General features: G+C 38.8%; 1 protein-coding gene across 2 annotated transcripts in view; it reads left to right on the plus strand.

Annotated features, from left to right (window-relative positions):
* The window catches only part of LOC143775606 (dual oxidase 1-like), a 72831-nt gene extending 53781 nt beyond the window's left edge, over nucleotides 1–19050 (plus strand). For both annotated transcript variants that reach the window (XM_077263944.1, XM_077263945.1), the window contains 13 exons: nucleotides 699–780; nucleotides 2141–2209; nucleotides 2290–2474; nucleotides 3538–3768; nucleotides 3852–3951; nucleotides 5515–5564; nucleotides 6939–7066; nucleotides 9448–9601; nucleotides 11281–11510; nucleotides 11800–11958; nucleotides 14316–14471; nucleotides 16149–16277; nucleotides 18092–19050. In XM_077263944.1, the coding sequence (XP_077120059.1) occupies nucleotides 699–780; nucleotides 2141–2209; nucleotides 2290–2474; nucleotides 3538–3768; nucleotides 3852–3951; nucleotides 5515–5564; nucleotides 6939–7066; nucleotides 9448–9601; nucleotides 11281–11510; nucleotides 11800–11958; nucleotides 14316–14471; nucleotides 16149–16277; nucleotides 18092–18214 (1796 nt within the window). In that variant the 3' untranslated portion in view covers nucleotides 18215–19050. The remainder of the gene's footprint in view (nucleotides 1–698; nucleotides 781–2140; nucleotides 2210–2289; nucleotides 2475–3537; nucleotides 3769–3851; nucleotides 3952–5514; nucleotides 5565–6938; nucleotides 7067–9447; nucleotides 9602–11280; nucleotides 11511–11799; nucleotides 11959–14315; nucleotides 14472–16148; nucleotides 16278–18091) is intronic.
* The last annotated feature ends 4370 nt before the right edge of the window (nucleotides 19051–23420 follow it).

A 23420-nucleotide genomic window follows, 5' to 3' on the forward strand; every position in this document is an offset into this window, starting at 1 on the left:
CATATTGATATAACTGACTGTGCTCAAACTGACCACCATAACAAGTGGTACAACGATCACCACTGCTGCCCCCAACATCAATGTGAAAACATATTTAATTAAAACAATAGTTACCCATAATGGTGATTGGTCCTGCCTTCACCTCGGCCACTTACCCCGACATGCGTTTCACGTTCAAAATACCGCTTCCTCAGTTTTTAGTTGATAAGTGGGTGTACCAGGTTTCTTACCCCCACTGATCTCATCCATAGGTTCTTGACAGCATATTTAAAGTAAGGTAAGTAATATAACCTATATTGTGCATATATATTGCAGTAATGGAATCTGTTAATGCAGTGTTTCTCAAATGGTGAGATACCCTATAGTTGTTGATGAAGTTGAGCATGGGTATCAGTATTCACATGTCCTTTTTCTGACTGTAGAAATCTTTAGGCCACAGAATAATTGACTTATTCAGCACTTATTTTCATGTTATGAAGAATTCACAATACAATTTGTTATTGTACATCATGAAGAATTCAGGAAATAAACAAACTTAAATTGAACACTAATTTTTATTTTGACACAACTTTGCTCCACTAAAGATGAGGCCAAGGCACCGTCATGATCTATCTGCTGAGGCTTCAAAAGAAGAAGTTTGTGTTACATTGTGTGATGTATGTGACATTCAGATGTGTGTGCTTTGTTTTCTGTTAAAGGATCAACTTTTCCAGTCAACAAGAACAATCTTACCAGCAGGATTTCCTTTATAGACAGAAGAACCACCAAACATGGTGACAGGTAACCACCAGGTTTATTCTTGAAACTTGAAAATCCTCTGGAGAAGTTTTGTCAAAACTGTCAACTTTTTAAACAGTGTAAAATAAGACCAGACAGTCTTAAAGAAGACATGTCACTTCCTAAAACAAAATTGAGTTAAAAAAAACCCTTCTAATCACCCTGAGGTCCCCTGATTCTTCTGCTCTTTTCCTTCTTGTGTGGTGGCACTCCATTGCAGAGATATTCACATTTGTTGCTTTTGGAGTGCACTGTGTAAAATTTCTACTTTGAGCTCAACTTGGGGTTCAGAGTGTTCCCTGGGGGTGCGATCTCACCCCTCATTACCAGATGCAGCCAATCACAGCTCAGCAATGACTGTGACTGCTACACAGCTAGTGCTGTGATTGGCTGTTTTTGGGAGGGAGGGGTATCCATTGCCCCAGAGAAAATTCTGAAGAAACTCCCAGTTGAACTTCAAGGAGAAATTTCACATCATATGCTCCAAAAGTAACAAATATGAATATCTCTGCAATGGAGTGGCACAGTAAAAAATTGAAACAAGTGTCAGAGTTAGAGAATTTCATGGATTTTACAAAGTATTTAATTTTTTTTAGCAAGCTCCTCTTTAAAATATGTGAAATGTATCATAAATTGATCAGTCTCTCATGCTGCTTGATAAATCTAGAGTATTTTCTGACTGTCTAGTACAAGTTTACATCACCTATTAGTTTGCTTACTTTGTGCACAAGGTTGAGGCTTGTTTTTGATAAGCCACAGCCTTTACAGAAAGGCCTTGACAGACAATGTGGAAAAAGTATCGAAAACTCATGATAAATATGGTGCAAAGACAGGTTTTAGGCATAAGTAGCTCTGGGATTCTGTCTTGTTTAGTGAGGTATATTTCTCCCACTGTGTCCTCTAAAGTGTCTGTTCACTAAACATAGACAAATCAAAGACATATGTCTTAGCTCTTTTACGGGTGTCAAAATGCAAGTGGTGCATTAGACCCTTCCTTGAAGACTAAACTATACTAATTTTTTTATGTTGGCGTAAGCAAAATTTCTAGGCAGTCGATCAGAGCTGCAATCTGTATGAAGTATTCAGCAAGCTTTTTGTTGAGTACATGACCTTAGGTTAGTGACTGTTGCAAGAAAAACTGACAAACTTCACATGATTTGAAAAAATGGTCAATTACAGATACTGTAACTCCAGAATCTTCTCTTTCTATTGTAGCTATATTTAATATAATGGAAAAAATACATTATCTTAAGTTGTTATCATTTTAGTGCAGATTTACTGTATGTTTGTGATGTGTTGTAAAAGCAAAAAAAACCACATTAATTTAAACAATCAAAGAAGCAATAATTGTCTATCATTACAGTAATGTTGAAAACAACGTGAACATATCAGAGTCCGATGGCTGCGACGTTCGAAACAGACATGGTAGAATGTGAGTGCAGTTGGCATATTATATTATTACATAGTGTAATAGCATTAGTCTCAATATCCATCTTATAATTTCATCATTAGGAATAATCATAGGACAAATCAGCCACGTGTATTTACTAAAGCAAGAAGAGAAAAATACGAGTCAAGCAAAATTCGCCAAAAAATACAGCAATTTAAAAGATTAATTGAAAACTACCGGCGTCATATTGTATGCTTAGTAATCTTCTATGGAATATCAGCTGGACTGTTTGCAGAAAGAGGATATTGTGAGTATAATACTATCTCATTCATGTTAGTGTGGGTGTATGGCAAAGCTAAAAAAAGGTAAATTTGATTGAAATATTTGATTTGCTAAATTTAGTTTACCTTTAAAGAAGCTATTTCATCACAAACAACTCCTTCCAGATTAGAGGTCATAGCAGTATGTACCTCAGAGGTAGTTCGAGTCAGTCAGAGTAGGAGAACTGAACTGTCCACTCTTGCTTACGGTATGTAGTAGGATTTTCAGTTAAAAAACACACTATTTGTAATCTATAGGCCTCAAATCATCACATAGACAGTGGTTGCCTTCATAAGTTAACCCTTTTATTATTTTAAAAAAATGTTAATTTGTCATATTAGATGTCTGTTTGTCAAACGTCTTAAAATATATATTCTGTTTTCTCCAGTTGACAATATGAAAAATGTAATAATTCAAGATATATTTTTGTACGTGATTAGCTGCCACCATCAATTAAAAAGAAATATGAAAGAAATAAAATAAAATAAATTATATACGGTGTATATATCTAATTATAGATTCCTTTTTTAATGTGGTTAATAGCAATGTTATTTCCAAAAAGGTAGCTCATTGTGTACTATGCTGATATTATTACCGTACATGTTACACTGTCGCTTAAAAAAAACCATTTGATATAAAATTGTGTGGCACACTATGGGAGTATTGAAGAAAATCCATTTAATAAAAGGAAGACCTGCAATCTCTCTCTTTTTTGCTGTGAACTACAGTGTTTAACTCCATACCTCTGTGTTGCACATGTAATTAATGAAATGAAAACAAAAAAGTAAAAATATTAAGGAAAGCTATGTTTGAGCAGACGTTTAGATATAAGGGTATAAGGGTCCCGTGCAAGCTGTTGAATTTTGGCCCTGGTACCTTATGCATTGTGGCCCAGCAGCAATAGGTTGGCGAAAATGTTTTGCGGTGCAAAACTCTTTGTAAAACAATCAGTAAGAGCAAGAGAATTATATATTGTATGCCAGTGGTGAATATTATCTGTGAGACTTGCATCAATATCTGACACTTCTGAATGTTTCTGCATTCTACAGATTATGGCTTTGCATCGCCAGGAAATGGAATTTCTGACACTACATATATTGGGCTTATAATTTCTCGAGGTTCAGCTGCCAGCATTTCATTTATGTTCTCCTACATCCTTCTGACGATGTGCCGAAACCTAATTACGTTCCTGCGAGAGACCTTCTTGAATCGATATATCCCGTTTGATGCCGCAGTAGATTTCCACCGTTTGATCGCCATGAGTGCACTTGTCCTTACCAGTAAGTTTGTCTCACTGTAGAGAAATGTGAAGCCAAAATGTTGAGTAACTGTTGAATTTGTTGAATACTTTTGTCTCCTTTAGTTTTCCATGCACTTGGCCACTTGGTCAATGTCTACATCTTCACCATCACTCCACTTAGTGTCCTCAGCTGCCTCTTCCCTACTGTGTTTTCAGATAACGGGTACGTTAAGCTGTAGCATTTGAGTCAGAAGCATTTAATTATTGTTTAACTCTAAAGGGATGTCTAACATGGGACATTTATCACTTACCTGCATTTGCTGGGAGCCCCGCTTATCATTACCATATTACCATACTTAACCGTTTCTGTCAGCGCTATGACAAAGACAATATATGGAGCAGCATAAATCAATCATGACCCACTGCTTTATTCAAACTTCTGCTCACAGTGAACATCTAGAGGAATAATGGAGGGCTTGGGAACTCTGTTTTAGTGATTGGTGGAGCTATCAGCAGTTTGACCCCTAGTGATCAGTCATTTATCCCCTATCCTGTCTATAGATGATTAATGTTCTTCACGGGATAACCTTTTTAACGCAGTCAACAATGTGAGTGTGAAACACATAACATTTCTAGTAGCTTACAGGGGTATTACCAAGTTTGACAGTTATACCATGGATAGGGAATAACTTACTGATCATTGGAGATCTGTTTTCCAGGACTGAACTGAATAGAGTGGAGGTGCGCATACTTGAACTCCACTCTATTCATTCTCTTTCTTCTGCAGAGAAATCCTAGAACACAACTCGGCTATTAATGGCGGTTCAATAAGCAATGAATGGAGTAGAGTTTGAGCATGTCCCCCTCCACTCAAATACGGCTCTGTAATCTCGAGATCAATGTCATCCTTCTCTGAATTGTTGGGAGCCCAAGAGGTTGGATTCCCATGCCCAGAGATCAGAAAGTTCACCTTATCCTTTGGATAGGTGATTACATTAATGGCGGGAATATTCCATTAAAACACCTAAAAAGCAGTCAGACACCAAAATAAGCTTTGCTCTGACAGTCAAAAGAAAAAGCTGTGATATTTTAGCTCTGAAGTCTGAAAAAACTCTGAATGCTGCTTTGAACCATATTATAGGTTATAACTAAGGTATAAAGCAAAATATATACAAGATATATTATCTAAAATGTTTAGAATAATTCTAAACTTAAATTGAAAAATGGTTTCAATTTGTTTCAATTATAGCTATGAGATGTAAATTGGAAAAATATATTTGACTCTTCGTTCCCTTTTGGGTGAATTATATTAACAAAATATTACAATTTGAGAGTCCTCAGTGGTACCTTTTTAATGGTTAACTGAAAATATGGTACCAAATTGCAAGCTTCCACAACTACTCAGGTCTCTTCATCAGGCATAGATGCTATGCCTGATGAAGAGACCCAAGTAGTTGTGAAAGCTTGCAATTTGGTACCATCTTTTCAGTTAGCCATTAAAAAGGTACCGCTGAGGACTCTCAAATTGTAATATTTTTCTACCTACTGGTTAACACGGTACAAAGATATATATTTTTCCTGTATTCGATTAACGAGGCAGCATATGAATGCTGACGGGTCCACAAGAGTGTTTTTGAGAACATGAAATGTCTTTTCTCTGCATCTCGCCTTGATTATTAGAACAATCTATTTTGAGAATGTTGAAATTCCGATAATAATAACAACTCATATTAGAATTTATTATTATGCAACATTATGCTAATCTGAGATTCCTTCAAATCCTTAGATCTGAGTTTCCACAGAAATATTATTGGTGGTTTTTTGAGACTGTGCCAGGTAAGCAGCCTTGGGATCTTAATGTGACTGTTGAGAATTTACAACACAAAGACTTTAATGTCTGAGATGTGATATACTAACAGAGACTTACTTCAGAATCCTTGACTTGGCAGCTGCACGGTAGTAAAAGGAAAAATGAAATACACAAAGTAGTGTAATATCAATTAATCTTCTCACCGTAATAAACTAGTGAGACTGGCATTATTTCATAAAACATGTGAGTGGAAAGGTTTAGTCTCAATACTCACAGGTCTGGAGCTATTTTGTCACTGAATAGCTTAAAGGGAATCTTTCAGTGGGTTTTTTGTTACGTAATCCAAGAACAAGATGATGTAGGGGCAGAAAATCCAACAGGAGAAACGGAAAAAAAACCTCAGCACTATCCATTGTGCATATACGGAGATGACATAGTGCCCAATAAACCAGTGGAAAAAACAATGGTGTGCTGCTCAAAAGTTTCCACCACGGTGATAAAAATGCAAAAATCAAGTAGCAAACAAGATGGCACTCACCGTGTAAAAATATTCCTTTACTAAAGTCCTTCTAAAAGCATGCATTCAGGGAGAGGGAGCAGGTGTGGCTGGTCAGACGATGGCCATTTTGTGTCCTGTGGAAGTGTCTCGATGCGTAAAACATTCCTTGTCCGACTAGCCACACCTGCTCCCTCTCCCTGACTGCATGCTTTTAGAAGGACTTCAATAAAGGAATATTTTTACACAAACAAGTGCCGCCTTGTTTGCTACTTGATGTTTGCATTTTTATCGCCGTGGAAAACCAAGTTGCAAAAAAATTTGTTTTACCCACAAATGCTTACATTTAAGTAGACAAAAAATTGAAGCTGTCATCCTTAGGAGCCCTAATTTTTATATAACGCTTTTTCTTTTACAAAAAACAAAAATAGCTCATTTTTACTAGATAATTTAAAGAATAAAAAAATCTAGAGCCAGGGTTAGCAAATAGCAGATTGGGATCTACTGATGGAGGTTCACTGTGGTCACCATGCTTTAATTAAAGATAAAAAAAAAAGAATGTAGCAAAATTAAATAACTTATATTCACCTGGTGAGTCCCCTGCATTGGCGTAGCTCTGGTGATCCTGCTGATTTCGTAGCTATGCCCTGCAATAAAGAACTGTCACGCATATGCATTAGTACTGTAGCCAATCACTGGCCCTTGTGATGATGCCTGATTGGCTGCAGTGGTTACTTGTGTATGATTGGCGCATCATCACTGCTGGACAAGTCAAGAAGAATGGTGGAGCCCATGCCGTGGTAGCACTGGGATAGCAGGAATTTTCAGGAAGGCAAAAGATTTTATATTGTATGTCACTGACACTACACAAGACATTGAGTTAACGTTCTCATTCTAATTACAGGTATAACTGGAGTCCTGCTCCTAGCAGTCATGGCTCTGATGTATGTCTTTTCTACCTATCATTTTCGACGGATCAGTTTCCGTGGATTCTGGATCATTCATCATCTATATGTGTTATTCTATGTTCTGGTAAGAATGTAAGAAATCTAGCACATAAATCACCAGTTTGCTGTAATTGGGATAAAATGGATCATATTATGATACAGAAGCAATGTTACGTTCTGATAGATACAGTATATTGCTAAACAATCAATTTCTCATTATTAAAACCAACTTTTGAAAGCTGTAAGGATTTTATGGACTATACGGATTTTATTACACTACATGTTTTTCTGAAAGGAGATCTTAGAATATTGTTTAAACTGTTCTGGAAATGAATTAATACAACCTCTCTAACTCCCAGTGATACGCTGATGTAGCTGGGTATTTAGGATTACACGACTTCCATATAAATGTATAAACCACTAAATAATACCTCCTTGCTCTGGTTAATAGAGGGATGTCTTGAGCCTTAAACACATCTTTATTATGTGCATATTATCTATAAAAAATTCCAGACATACAGTGACATGCAAAATCATAGCAGTGAGTTTAAAACAACTGAGAAAAAGCTCAATCCTCATAATTAGAGATGAGCGAGTTTGTTCGGATTCGGTTCCGAATACAATCGGCAGTGAATATTGTTTTTGCAATATTCATCGAACACAGCCGAATGTCATTAGAATCAATGGGAGTAGAAATTACCGAATATGTTCGGAACAAACATACATTCGGCATGAATAATAAAACAATATGGCATGAATATGGCAAATTCAGATTCGGCGACTGAATCCAAACAAATTCGCTCAACTCTACTCATAATAGCATTTGTTTCCTTATACACAAAAACGCTGGGAACACTGCACATTCAATTCCTTTGAAAACAAGAGCAAAACATATTTTTTTAAACTGAAAATGAAGAAAAATAAATAATAGGCAACATTAAAAAAAAAATAAACGGTGTCTTCATTTTCATTTGTAAACTCGAAATTTTACAGTATTGCCTGAAATTTATTTACAGACGTAGAGTTCTGCTAATCACTGAACTAATATTTAGTTGTATAGCCTGTATTTCTGATAACTGCTTTACTTCTGGGTAGGATGGCATCGAGTAACATCTGACACCTGCGAACAGATATTCCAGCCCAAACTGACTGGCCCACATTCAACAGTTCTTATGCATTCTTAGGTTTTGTATCAAAAATAGTATGTTTGCTGTCACGCCATAACTTCTCAACCAGTTTAAGGTCAGGGGATTGGCTGGCCACTTCATACTGGAACTAGTATGTTGCCCGCTTCCTGGTGTGTTTGGGGTTGTTGTCCTACTAAAACACCCATTCCAAGGAAATTTTTTCTTCCGCATAAGGCAACATAACCTTTTCCAGTATTTTGATATATTCAGACTGGTCCATGGTGGTATGTGATAAATTGGCCCAACTCCTTAGTATGAGAAACAACCCCATACCACCTCCATGTCTTACAGTCTTCACAGTGTACTGTGGCTTGAATTCAGTGAGTCACAAACTGCAGCCTTTAAACCCAATAAGAAGAATCATGTTCTCATCTGTCATAAGAATGCTGCATCACTTCTCTCAGGTCAGTTATTGTGTTCTTTGGCAAACTGCAACCTTTCCAACACACCTTTTTACAGTAATGGTACTGTATGAAGGTTTCTTGCAAATAGTTTGGCGTCACGTAAGCGCCTTTTGATGATTGCAGGACTCAGAGGTAATTGAAGATTTTCTTTGATCTCCCTGGAGCTAATCATTGGATGCTTCTGTACCATTCTCGTAATCCGATGATCTATGCGGATGGTAGTATGTCTTTTCCTACAACATATTTTAGGTTTTGTTTGGCATTTTAAAGCTTTGGAAATCTTTTTAGTTGAGAAACTAATTCTTTTCTGCACTTCTTTATTTGTTTTCCCCTCTCAAATCAACTCCTTGATTAAAGTTCTTTCTCTTTTGGTACAATGTCTAGAATGTCCCATTTTGCTCACAGAGCTGGGGTTAAAGCCAGCATGTATACCATTTGCTACCCTCCTTCTAAATGTAAGGCCATAATTGACACCTGTTTCTTTACAGAACTCCATACTGTTATTAATTAGTACACCTCCCTTTCATTAAATGAATCAATTACACCCAATTAACAGTGTGAATGTCAAAACTGTTGTTTCTGTTGGTTGCCCATTATGCGCCTACACCTAGTCATGAATTTTTTTCCCATGTTGTATGATCTTTTCTGCCAAAAACAGTAATTAAACATATTAATGATGTTAAACTGCTATTATTTTGCACATAACTGTAATGCGTACTGTAAGATCTTATGGGTACTGTCCTTTGGTTCAATTTTTGCTTTAAGTCATTATGTCATCCAGTACAGTTACGCAATGTGAGAAGATAATGGCCATGATGCCCAAAGACTTTGCTTTCTATGGCTTCTCTCTTATCACTTTGATCTGTTTATCGCAGACTATCATTCATGGCAGCTTTGCACTCATCCAGCAACCAAGATTTCACATTTTTTTTATTGCTCCGGCTATTATCTTTGTGGTTGATAAACTGATTAGTCTGAGGAGGAAAAAGATAGAGATAGAAGTTCTAGAAGCAAAGCAACTTCCCTCAGGTATGTAATAGAATATATTTGCTGCACATTCTTGTACACATATTGTAATAAAAGGAATACTTGATAGAAATCTTGTTTTCTTCACTTAATGAATAATTCACCACACTAGTGTCTTGTAAATGATGCTGTTCAGAAGATAAGAAACCTTAGGCAATTGGCTGTTATTGCTTGGTAAAAGGTCTCGTGCAGATGACAGTATATTTGGTCTGAACACGATCCGACAAAACACTATACTGCACTTAGATCAACGTGATTCTATTGTGCCAGGAAAAATATTGCAGCATGCATGATTTGCAATCAATATTCGGATCATACTCAGCCACGCAAGACAGTGAGTCCATGGAAAACTGCATTCGAATGATATGTACGATTTTCATGGACTGACAGAATGGACATGACAAAGAATTTTTTTTTTCAATCTTATCTACATCCCTGAGAAGTGAATCTTACTATGGGCACACTCTGATCAAACTCTGATCATAGTTTGATCAGTGTGTGATTAGCATAATCGTCCTGATTCTCTCAGATGGGAGAAAATACGATGGTGTGACCCTAGCCAAAAGTAAACTAATGCAAAGGGTTACTGAACAACTAGGCCCTTCTAAGATTATCTTATGTACAAAGGTTTTTTTAGTGATACAGTCCTTTTAATACCATAGCGAACAGATCAAATGTTGCAGTATTTCTGTACATAATGATTCTCACTTTTGTGGCCCAGAATCCTTTTCTTATTGGCATTATAAACTGTATAATGTGACACTCAAACCAATAAACTTTAATGCTTTGAAGGCACCAGCTCTTGTCTAATCAATTCAATTTTGGTGCAATCTGTGTAGCCCCACAGGGGCCCACGAGGTAAGGGGCCCACTTCCACTTTCAATGCATCAAGCAGCTTCTGTCACAGACACGTTATGTGACTGCAAAGTGCCCACATTCAAAGGGACAATCTTAAGTCTAGGTTCACCCATGAACTAGTCAGTAAATGAATAGCAGGAAATCAAGTTCATCAATCTATTCATGAATATTAAAGGGAACCTGTCACCCCCAAAATCGATGGTGAGCTAAGCTCACCGGCATCAGGGGCTTATCTCCAGCATTCTGTAATGCTGTAGATAAGCCCCCGATGTTACCTGAAAGAGGAGAAAAAGAGGTTAGATTATACTCACCCAGGGACGGTCCCGTTACGGTCCGGTCAAATGGGTGTCTCAGGTCCGCTCCGGCACCTCCTATCTTCATTCCATGATGTCCTCTTCTGGTCTTCACACCACGGCTCCGGTGCAGGCGTACTTTGTCTGCAGAGCAAAGTACTGCAGTGTGCAGGCGCCGGGCCTCTCTGACCTTTCCGGTGCCTGCGCACTGCAGTACTTTGCTCTGCCCTCAACAGGGCAAACAAAGTACGCCTGCGCCGGAGCCGCGGCATGAAGACCAGAAGATGACGTCATGGAATGAAGATGGAAGGCGCTGTACCGGACCTGAGACACGCATTGGAGCGGGACCGCCCCTGGGTGAGTATAATCTAACGTCTTTTTCTCCTCTTTCAGGTAACATCGGCGACTTATCTACAGCATTACAGAATGCTGTAGATAAGCCCCTGATGATGGTGAGCTTACCTCACCATCGATTTTGGGGGTGACAGGTTCCCTTTAAATAACCTTTATTGCATTTACTTTAATTTGTAGGTGTAACATACGTGAAGTTTCAGCGACCATCTGACTTTGACTACAAGTCTGGACAATGGGTTAGGATTGCCTGCTTGACTCTTGGTACAGATGAATACCATCCCTTTACACTGACATCTGCTCCCCATGAAGAAACATTAAGTTTACATATAAGAGCAGTAGGGCCATGGACAACAAGCTTAAGACAGCTTTATTCCTCTTCCAGCACTGCAGAGACAAAGTTCCCAAAGGTATATAAAACATTTTGCAATTCTTCCATTGTAAGCTAACAAAATGTTCAGATTTAGTGTTAGACCATTTGTTAAAGTATCATAAATGTCAGAGTGCCATAATATCAGGGATTTCGAAAAATGGAACCACCAATGTGGTCCTTGCATGCATTTTAAAAGAGAAATGACTGTATAACCACTTGAAAATATTTGGCATGTGGAAATTTTCCATTTGGTCTGTATTGTACATAAAAAGAATTCTCTATTTTTTAAAGATATTTTTATGCTTCCTAATTTGTCTTTTATTTAGTTATTCCTGGATGGACCATTTGGAGAAGGGCACCAGGAGTGGAACAAGTTTGAAGTTTCAGTCTTAGTTGGTGGTGGAATTGGGGTTACACCATTTGCTTCAATCCTTAAAGACCTTGTCTTCAAATCATCAGTCAACGCACGGATACAGTGCAAGAAAGTATGCTTATAGAATTTATCTTTAATTTCCATTTATTTATCATTCCACTATGCTTGAGTGAGAATTTTAAAATAAAATAGTATAATAACATTTTCTTCTTTACTCTGTGACAATCACTGGAAAAGTACTGAAGGGGAGAAATGTTTCACTGAGGCTATTAGCTTCAGTGATTTGAAAGTGCTGAGAGGGGTTATTCGGCCATTTTAAGGGCTCGGTTTTATGTGAACAACTAAAGAGTGGATGGGAGGTTGTTCATCATATCTTCACATCAGGGTATGGTTTAGAAGGTAAATAGTCAGCTTTCTCAGTCATTAGATGTTCAGTATCTCTGGAGAAGCTAAGGGTACCGTTACACAGAACGATTTACCAATGATCACGACCAGCGATACGACCTGGCCGTGATCGTTGGTAAGTTGTGTGGTCGCTGGGGAGCTGTCACACAGACAGCTGTCCAGCGACCAACAATGCCGAAGTCCCCGGGTAACCAGGGTAAACATCGGGTTACTAAGCGCAGGGCCGCGCTTAGTAACCCGATGTTTACCCTGGTTACCATCGTAAATGTAAAAAAAAAAAAACAGTACATACTCACATTCCGGTGTCCGTCAGGTCCCTTGCTGTCTGCTTCCCGCACTGACTGTGAGTGCCGGCCGGAAAGCAGGGCTTTCACTTTACGGCCGGCAGTCAGTCAGTGCAGGAAGCAGACGGCAAGGGACCTGACGGACACCGGAATGTGAGTATGTACTGTTTGTTTTTTTTTACATTTACGATGGTAACCAGGGTAAACATCGGGTTACTATGCGCAGCCCTGCGCTTAGTAACCCGATGTTTACCCTGGTTACAAGCGAACGCATCTCTGGATCGGTGTCACACACACCGATCCAGTGATGACAGCGGGAGATCCAGCGACGAAATAAAGTTCCAAACGATCTGCTACGACGCACGATTCTCAGCGGGGTCCCTGATCGCTGCTGCGTGTCAGACACAGCGATATCGTATGGATATCGCTGGAACGTCACGGATCGTACCGTCGTAGCGACAAAAGTGCCACTGTAAGACGGTACCCTAAGTCCAGAGTGGTGCTCATGTTTGTAGCAAGCTTAACTGTGTGTTTTGGGTAATCCTGAGCAAGCAGGTTTCCGAGGACGCATGAATTAGCACAAAAGGTAAAAAAAATCATTATAATATACACTCACCGGCCACTTTATTAGGTACACCTGTCCAACTTCTTGTTAACACTTAATTTCTAATCAGCCAATCACATGGCGGCAACTCAGTGCATTTAGGCATGTAGACATGGTCAAGACAATCTCCTGCAGTTCAAACCGAGCATCAGTATGGGGAAGAAAGGTGATTTGAGTGCCTTTGAACGTGGCATGGTTGTTGGTGCCAGAAGGGCTGGTCTGAGTATTTCAGAAACTGCTGATCTACTGGGATTTTCACGCACAACCATCTCTAGGGTTTACAGAGAATGGTCCGAAAAAGAAAAAAAATCCAGTGAGCGGCAGTTCTGTGGGCGGAAATGCCTTGTTGATGCCAGAGGTCAGAGGAGAATGGGCAGACTGGTTCGAGCTGATAGAAAGGCAACAGTGACTCAAATCGCCACCCGTTACAACCAAGGTAGGCCTAAGAGCATCTCTGAACGCACAGTGCGTCGAACTTTGAGGCAGATGGGCTACAGCAGCAGAAGACCACACCGGGTACCACTCCTTTCAGCTAAGAACAGGAAACTGAGGCTACAATTTGTACAAGCTCATCGAAATTGGACAGTAGAAGATTGGAAAAACGTTGCTTGGTCTGATGAGTCTCGATTTCTGCTGCGACATTCGGATGGTAGGGTCAGAATTTGGCGTAAACAAAATGAAAGCATGGATCCATCCTGCCTTGTATGGAGCATCTTTGGGATGAGCAGCCAACAAATCTGCGGCAACTGTGTGATGCCATCATGTCAATATGGACCAAAATCTCTGAGGAATGCTTCCAGCACCTTGTTGAATCTATGCCACGAAGAATTGAGGCAGTTCTGAAGGCAAAATGGGGTCCAACCCGTTACTAGCATGGTGTACCTAATAAAGTGGCCGGTGAGTGTATAGTCCAGTCATTTTTATAATAAAAAGGGCTATGCATGTAAGGCTTCATAAATCGTTCACAAACCGATATCATTATATGTTCAGACAAAAAGTGCTACTAAGTGAATGGAGAGTGTGTAGGAAACTAAAGAACAGACCAGCTTCTGAGCAAACATGTAGGAAGGGAGAACAATGCCTATTTTACAAAAAATGTACATGTATAATTATTTTATAGGCTGAATATTTACAAGTTTGGGTTGAAATGTAAATAACTATTCGGTTCTCTTTCAGATTTATTTCATTTGGGTAACGCGCACTCAGAGACAGTTTGAATGGCTGACGAACATAATCAAAGAGGTGGAAGAGAATGACATAAATAACCTTCTGTCGGTCCACATATACATCACACAACTTAGTGAAAAGTTTGACTTCCGCACAGCCATGCTGGTAAATATGTAGCTCTTTATTTTCCTTTCTGTTCCTCTAGTTAATTACGCTGGAGTTGAATTTGTACCTAAGAGATAACAGATAACCTTTATTAATGGTTATGTAGCAGTGGCACTGTTTTACTCCAGATTGACTTAAGTGGGTATTCATAAGTAGTCTCTAGAGCAGTTCAGAGCAATGCAAACTCCTTACAATTTTCTTACTTCCTTGTTTATGGCAGAGCATGTTCTCCTCCTTGGTGAATAGCAGAACTGTACTATTAATAGAACTATAATGCCCAACACAATTTCAGCTGCAACTTATTAAGCTATCAGTGGATTATTTTGAGTCCACACTGTTATCTCTGTACTTACCCATAGAGAAAATAAGGCATTTGAACAAGCACACAGCTCAGAACAGGATTAGAAGAGGGACAGCCAGAGCAGAAAGATGTGATTAGGACACCTGCTGTGAAAGCAGTTGGGCTGGGGATTTATAATATAAAGGCATCTCTTCAGAAGATGACAGGAAGAGGAGGGAGGGAGGAAGAGAGAGGTGAGCTGACTGGGATGCTAAGAGTTAACTCCTCACTTGGAATGTAATTACTGCACACTCTCAGCCAGACAATAGGAGCTACCCTTCATAGAAACAAGCTGTAAACTATAAAATTTAAAGTTTCTCATTATAGGAGAATAACAGCAAGTTTGCAATTTAGTTGCTTTTTCTGTCTAACTAATTAAAGCAATTAAAGAACTTGAGAATACCTCTTTAAAGAGTCCCTGCAGTAGATTCATACCACTCGATCCTTGAGCAGAATGAATCAGAGCCTGGCTATGCAATTGCAACAAAGTATGGTATTTCCTAAAAAGCAATGACATCATAGCCGAAACTATATGGAGAACATTGAGTAGTCCAGGCCAGCCCCAGCTGGCTTTTTGATGCCCAAGTTAATTGACAGGTCACTCCCATATGTGAATATAGGGAGGCACTTATTAATCAACTGGAGTAAGGTGGGGGAAAGCTGGTTGGCTTTCCAAACTATGTTATCTCTTAAACATCATGGTGTTTTAGAGAAATACATACATAGCTGCAATTTTGAATCCAGGCTCTGATTCATGCTGCCCATGGTTCAGGCAGCATGAATCTAGTGACAGGTTCTATTTAAGTCCCTTTGACACAAGTCAATGAGCATTGTTCTTCAACATTCGTGATGTGTCATGCATTTCTTTGCATCAGCTGCTGCAGAAAATCATAATTAACATTTTGGATGGTGTAGACTTTGTCTTTGAAAAGGATGAAGATGTTTCATATTAATCAGTGGTGAAAAGGAAGTGAACACCTAATTATTAAAAAATATGTCCTGCAACAGCTGAGTTGTGCATAAAAAGTGTAATGTACAAAAGTAATGTAATGTATAAATGTTCCCTAATCTTTATAAATGCACTGGCTTTCTGGACCTTCTGAGTGACTTGGAATATACTTATTATTTATAGTAGGGTTATGTAATCTTTTTTATTATGATATTTTTATTTATATTCCAAAATTGCTTATCAATTTTTTCTGCTCATGGTTTTAGCAGCAGTTATTAACACAACATCAAATTAATTTGCATGATATTGATCAAGCTTCTTTTAAAATGCTCTAAATTAATATATATTCTCCTGTACATAATAAGATATACAACCCTTAATTTTGCAGTACATCTGTGAGCGACACTTTCAGAAAGTTCAAAACAGGAGCTTAATGACTGGACTAAGATCATACACACATTTCGGGAGACCTCCCTTTATGGGATTTCTGAATTCCTTACAAGACGCCCACCCCGAGGTATGGTTTAGTATTAAATAAAGATATAGCGCAGTCAGCCAGAGAAATTTCAGTCCATGATTTCACGCAATCACTCATTTCCAGGAAAAAAAGACTTCCAGACCCTTCTGGGATAGGTTGACATCACATTTTTGCCACACATCAGTGGCTCTCTCTGGGAAGCAACAAAACATGACACTCAGGCTTCTACTCTGACAGATCAATTGACTTTACTTAGGTAGATGTATTCTGTCTCACCTCATTTTCGGCAATGTCCGCCTTTATGATTTAGACACAAAAACATGATCATCTGTACTTTTGTGACCAACTGAAACAGGCCTATATTGCAAAAATTAGGGTTGAGCACAAAGTGACTCTGCCTGTTTCATTAAGGTCAATGGTCCCACCAGCTGATACATCTGAATCCTGTTTTCCAGAGCTTCAGATGGATGGCTGGACGGAATCATGGACGGTGGCTAAAACGTGATGTGAACCCAGCTTGACTGCTTCACAAATATTCATAAAATCTTACTCTGTAATATAAGGTCCATTAAAACATATGATCATGGGCATATATAGATAAAGAAGAAACAGTATGACAGCTGAACTCACCAATGATTATGATCCAGTGTGCATGGAAAGACACAATCTGACCTTTCGTATGGCGAAAAGGGAAAAAAAAAACATGGGGAATGTATTGCAACTATTGGTAAAAAAGAATATAGTTTTTATTCCTCACAAATGTTTAAAAATTGCATCCAAGGCAGATAAATGGAAAGCAACGTGTTTTGAATGCATGCCAACGTTTTTTGGATATTGGAGTACATTTGAAATGTGTCGCTTTCCATTTATCTACCTTGAATGTAGTTTTTAAACATTTGTATGCATTAAAGAAAATGTTTTTTACAAATACATTCCCTATGCTTTTTTCAGATTTAGATAAACTGTGAAAAAGAAAAGTTGTGTTAGTTTCCCATAGCTACCAACCACAGCACAGCTTTAAGTTTTCAAAAATAAAATACAAAAAGAAAGCTGTGTTCTGATTGGTTGCTATGAGCAACAGATATGTTTTCTTTCTCTTAGTTTTCATAGATGTCTCCTACACAGTATTCCATTATCATCTTCTCATATATCCAAGTCATGTCAGAGGATCATTTTGATAGGTGTTCCATTAAAATATTAATGTTTTTCAGTATCATGCACGCAACATGTCAGTGTTGATTATCAGCACTAACAGTAAGCATCTATGTCACCTTTTTCTTATAGGCTTGCGTTTAGTGTATTTCATATGAACCCTTTCATTCAGTTTTTGAAAACAAAACTATGAGTGGATTAAGAAAAAGAAGAAGCATATAGAATTGTTTCTATATAATTCATTTTATGGAAAAAGTTTTTGAAAAATAATGTTATCTTCTTACTATGAGCACTTACAGTGCGCTCTTTTGCCAGCTCATGATTTCTTATTAGGGCCAGCAAGGGAGCACACTGTCACTCTGCACTGAGAAGTATATTTCACAGTAAGAAGGAAACTCGTACTGAGTATCTGTTGGAACCGATGTCTGATGCATGCTCAGAACAGTAAGAACTAGCCCAACCCCTGAAAAGGACATCACGGATAATGCTTTATTTCAGGGTTAGATAAGAGGTTTCTACACCAGATTTCTGGCAAAAACACTGAGAAATTGGGGCCTTAGTGTCTACATCATGAACATTGCAGCATGCGAGCCTTGTGGCGGTACACACAGTCATCGCTCTATGATACTTAAGGAGAAGAGTACAATGTTGTATGTAGAGTAAGAAAATGTAAGTAACATTTAATTTATCTTTCTTTAAAGGTGAAGAAAATTGGTGTCTTCAGCTGTGGCCCTCCTGGAATGACTAAAAATGTTGAAGATGCCTGCCAGAAACTCAACAAAAGGGACCAGGCTTATTATATGCATCACTATGAAAATTTTTAGCTTAAGATTACATAAGCAAGCTGTTGCTATTATTATATTAACTACTGTTATAGATTGCAATTAACCATAAGTTTTCAGCCAAACTTCAAGTGACAATATTCTAAACTAAAATTATAAATAAAGTATATAGAGAGACAAACTTAAAGGGATCCTGTCAGCAGGATTGTGCACAGTAACCTACACACAGTGTCAGGTCGGCGGTGTTATACTGAATAAAATTATACCTTGGTTGATAAAATCCATCTTTTGGTTGCTTTTTAATCTTTATTTTACTTTTGTGCTAATACTATGCTCGTGCCCTGGGGTGGGCCTGGAGGTGGAAGGTCTGCATGTGGTGCTCTGATAAGATAATCATAATGCAGACTGCTGACAGGTCACTGCTCCCTCACTGACCTGCCCCTAATTTGCATAATGAATATCTGTATATACTTAAATAAAAACAAAAACCTTCTGCAGGCAGGTTCCAGCCATGGCAACTGCTCTGCAGCATAATCGCATTTTTCGTTTGCCAAGAATACATTTTCTTCATGTTATTCAGCTTGGAGAAAAAAAAAAAAAATTGAAAATGGCGCCCGTCGTGCCTGAGCAGTAGCTGCTATCAGTGTCTATAGCTGTGATCCGATAGCCGCTACTGCGCATGCGCCGGTGGCACCATCTTACTGGAGAAGAAAAAAAAATCCTTCACCAAGATAGCACCGCCCAAGCCTGCGCAGTAGTAGCTCGGAGTAGCACAATCTATGCACAATCCTGCTGACAAATTCCCTTTAAGATCCATTTGTTATGCATTAAATTATTTTCTACTATAACATTCTAATAAAGAAATTAGTTTTTATAAACAGGTGTAAGTTGCTTTTACTCTAGAATTTTTAGTAGGCAAAAGGGTTGTCTCAGCAATTATTAAAATGGTAATGTGGGGGCTAACAGAAGGTCACTGAGCAGGGAAAATAAGACAAAAAATAACTACCTTAAAAGTAAAAAATCTTCAACATGGACTCATACTCGCATTTTCGAGGATTTGTTAAAACATTTCAAAATACTCGGAGACCACCCGAGCGTGCTCGGGAAAACCCGAGCAAGGAGTATGCTTGCTCATCACTAATCATTAGGAATACCACATCTCTGTACTGTCCCTTCAAATATTTGTACATTGTAATGACATCACCTCTAGGCCATTGTTTTTCTAAACTGAATAACCCCAAGTTTAATATCCTATCTGGAACTGCAGTTTTATTCCATTAATAACCTTGGATGCTCTTTTCTTCAATCATTTTAGTTCAGCTATGTCCTTCTTGTACAGCGTAAACCAGAATTATACACATAATTCTAAGTGTGTTCACACTACTGACTTGTATAGAGGAAAAACTATGCACGGGTCATGAGCATCTATGCCTTTTTAATGTATTACATTATTTTATTTGCATTGGCAGCAGCTGCCTGGCATCATTGGTCATTAAAGTTTAGTTTAACATCCACCTATAAGTCCAAATCTTTTTTTAGTAACAGTTTTAACTTTTAGTACATAGTTATACATTTCATTTCCCCTGCCCAAGTGCATGACTCTACATTCAGTTACCTCAAGCCAACATGAATCCCTCTGTAATATTACATTAGCCTAGAGCAGGGATGTCAAACTCAAATACACAGTGAGCCAAAAGTACAAACTAAGACAAAGTTGTGGGCCAATCTTGATATCCCCTTTATACCCGAAGCCTGTTTTCACCTTCATGACCAGGTCAAATTTTGCAAAGTTGTCTAGTGACATACTGCACTACATGATAGCTGTAAAATCTGTTCGATATGACTTGTGTTTATTTGTGAAAATATCGAAAATTTAGCAATTTTCAAACTTCTAATTCTTATACCCTTAAACCAGAGAGATATTTCACACAAAATGGTTAATAAATAACATTTACCACATGTCTACTTTACTGCATCATTTTTTAAACATTTTATTTTTTGTTAGGAAGTTTGAAGGGTTAAAAGTTGATTATTAAATTCTAATTTTTTCAACAATATTTGCAAAATCATTTTTAGGGACTACATCTAGTGATGAGCGAGTACCGGAATATTCGTAATCACTATACTCGTAATGAGTACATTGTAAATATTGCATATTCGTTTCGAATAGCAAGTACAATGCAAGTCAATGGGAAAAGTGAATAATTTTCTGCTGGTCCCTACAAAGGGGTCAGGGGGCCTGAGGCAAAGACTGAAATGGATGGGAAAGTGATGAAACAGAATGGGAAGAGCATGGAAAATATGCCTGCATGCATTTCTGACTCACATATGGTTTCTGGGAATAAGTTTGTAGCAGTATTACCCCACTTTTATAGACGCACAAGAACAACTACCAAACCTAACCTAAATTGCATTTAACACACCAAAAAGGTTAAGAAACAGTATTTCCTGCATAATCACTTGTATATAAGGCTAAATAAACCAGAGAAACAAAAAATGTCCCTTTTACGGTTTGTTCACACGTACTGTTGTGTTTTTTTTCGCCTTTTAGAATTGTGAGGGCCCTGACTTATTCATTTTGCAGGTCCCTCTGTTAAGCATCATTTTTGGTTAGCTATTCCCCAGAACTTTACAAGGCCAACTACAATTTATCAGTAAGTGTGTTGATCTTTGACCTGAGAGGCCTCAGGTGGCACTGCAACATGCGTTTTGGAGGGACTGCTGTTACTTATACATTTGGGCGGTCCCTCCCTCATTGACACTCAGATAGTGGAATACATATTCCATAGCAGTTTACAATAAACCCATTGTAGCATTGGGCTTCACCCTCCTCCCCCCCTTCCTCCACCTTCATGTGATTATGCGACCCTAAATTCAAATGTTCAGAGGGCCTTCAGTAGGCAGGAAACCTGAGCTTAGTGAGAGCCCTCATTTGGCCCTGTAACATACGTTTGGAAGTGCTCTCCTCTAGAAATATTGGAGGGCCCTCTTGTGTACATTTGAGAGTGCCCTCACTTATTCATATTGTATGTCACTCACTCTATTATTTAACTCATTTAAGAGCAGAGACTACATGGAAAAAGGGAAAGAGACATGGGTTATTAGAAGGTAGTGAATGCGGCTTGCGATCCTCAGGTTTGGGTGAACTCTTTGAACCAGAAAAATAAATCTGCACTAGTCGACTGGATGACAAACTCAATTATATCTCTTGGGCAAGTCAATGGACAAAGGATATATGGTGCCCCTCCTCCAGGATGGGTAGGAGTATTGACAATATTCCCCAGATTATATCAGAAGAGAAGACTTCTTGATACTGAACTACTAGGTCGAGTGCAGAGTGTGCATCGTATTTCAAAAAATTACTCCTGGGGGCTGTGTCATAGATGCAGGAAGATACCATTGATTTTACTGGAATGGTTTGAGGGTGCCATATCATATTGGCAGAGCCCCTAAGGAGCCAGAACAGCAGAAACCTCTATAAGTAACATCATTTTACAAACTACACCTCCAAATGAATTTATCTATCTAGGGGTGCAGCGAGCACGTTGACACCAAATGTGCCTCACATAATTTTATACCATTGGTCAGTGAAAAAATAATTACATTTTTACCACTAAAATATTGTTTTAGCCTCAAGTTTTACATTTTTCTAAAGGCAAGTTGGAAAAAATGAAACTTAGTTTGTTGTAAAATATCTCTTGAATGCGATAGTACCCTACAAGTAATTGGGAACTACTTTTGAGGCACAGTGCAAAGCTCAGAAGGGAAGAAGCCCTATTATTATACTGTAGTGCTTAAGATGTGAGGGTGCCATGACCCACTGGAAGTGTCCCTGAGGTGCAGGAACAGCAGAACCCCTATAAGTGACCCAAGTTTACATACTACACCTCTCAATGAATTAATCTAGGAATGCAGTGATCATATTGATACCACAGGTGTGTCACAGAATTTTAAACCATTGGGTTGAAGAAAAAATTATGATATTTTACCACCAAAATTTCATTTTAGCCCCAGACATTTTCACATGAGTCAATGGGTAAATATGGCACCAAAATTTCTGCTGAATATTTAAATACTCCATATGTGGATATACAGTACTACTTAGTAGAGTTGAGCGACTTTTACTTATTTCGGATACAGTCCGGTTTCGCAAAACCCGACTTTGTCAAAAGCCTGGTCGGGTGAAATCGGCCGATTATTACGAAAAGTCGGGGACCAACTGAAACACGAAACCCAATGCAAGTCAATGGGGAATCAAAGTCGGCAGTGAGTGGAGGACAGGAAAACACCTACAGTGCACATTTTAATGCCAAAAACATCAATTCTTATTACTGAAGCTTGTCAATCTTAATTTACTTTATAATAATAGTTAGGATTGAAAACTGGGGGTCATTTGGCTAAAGTTGTGGGGGGGTAGGGCTGGCTCAAGATTTTCGTGGGCCCAGGAAACGCAGAATATGTCATGGCGGTGGAGCAGGGAGAGGTAAGTATTTCAACTTTGCAAGTGTTGTGATCCTGAGCAAGCAGTGGGGGCCCACTCGTTGGCATTGGCACTGGCACAGGGCCCCTCATAGTACGGTGGTGTGTTTGCACGGTGGGTGGCGCCTCCCACCGGCAGAGACACTTTTGTGTACTATGAGGGGCTCTGTGCCAGTGACGTCGCCAACGAGTATGCCCCACCTGATGAAGGAACCTGCACTTTCATCTGCACCTTCCTCTTTGTCCCCGTATAAGGTGGTATAGTATGCGGGAAGGGGAACCTGACTTTCAGCAGGGTCAGATTCTGGCTGTGTAGAGTGCAAAGGGAATGTAGTGGTCTGGGTCAATGTACCAGCAGACTCATCTAGCAGTGGCTGGGCAATGGGCAGGATGAGGAGGAAACACAGATATAGGCCCAAATAATAAAGTGGGCTAAATGCAGTTCAAAATTGGTAACAGGACTAAACTGGCAGTGTTGCTTTGTTCAGCGGAGGACAATGGTAAGGAGTGGCTGACACAGTGAGTAGGCCCAAATAAGTAAGTGGGCTAAATGCAGTTAAAAATTGGTAACAGGAATAACCAGGCGGCATTGCTTTGTACAGCGGAGGACAATTGTAAGGAGTGACTGACACAGTTAGTAGGCCCAAATAAGTAAGTGGGCTAAATGCAGTTTAAAATTGGTAACAGGAATAACCAGGCGGCATTGCTTTGTTCAGCAGAGGACAATTGTAAGGAGTGGCTGACACAGTGAGTAGGCCCAAATAAGTAA

This window comes from Ranitomeya variabilis, chromosome 5 (assembly GCF_051348905.1).
Source record: "Ranitomeya variabilis isolate aRanVar5 chromosome 5, aRanVar5.hap1, whole genome shotgun sequence".
NCBI classification, from domain to species: Eukaryota; Metazoa; Chordata; class Amphibia; order Anura; family Dendrobatidae; genus Ranitomeya; species Ranitomeya variabilis.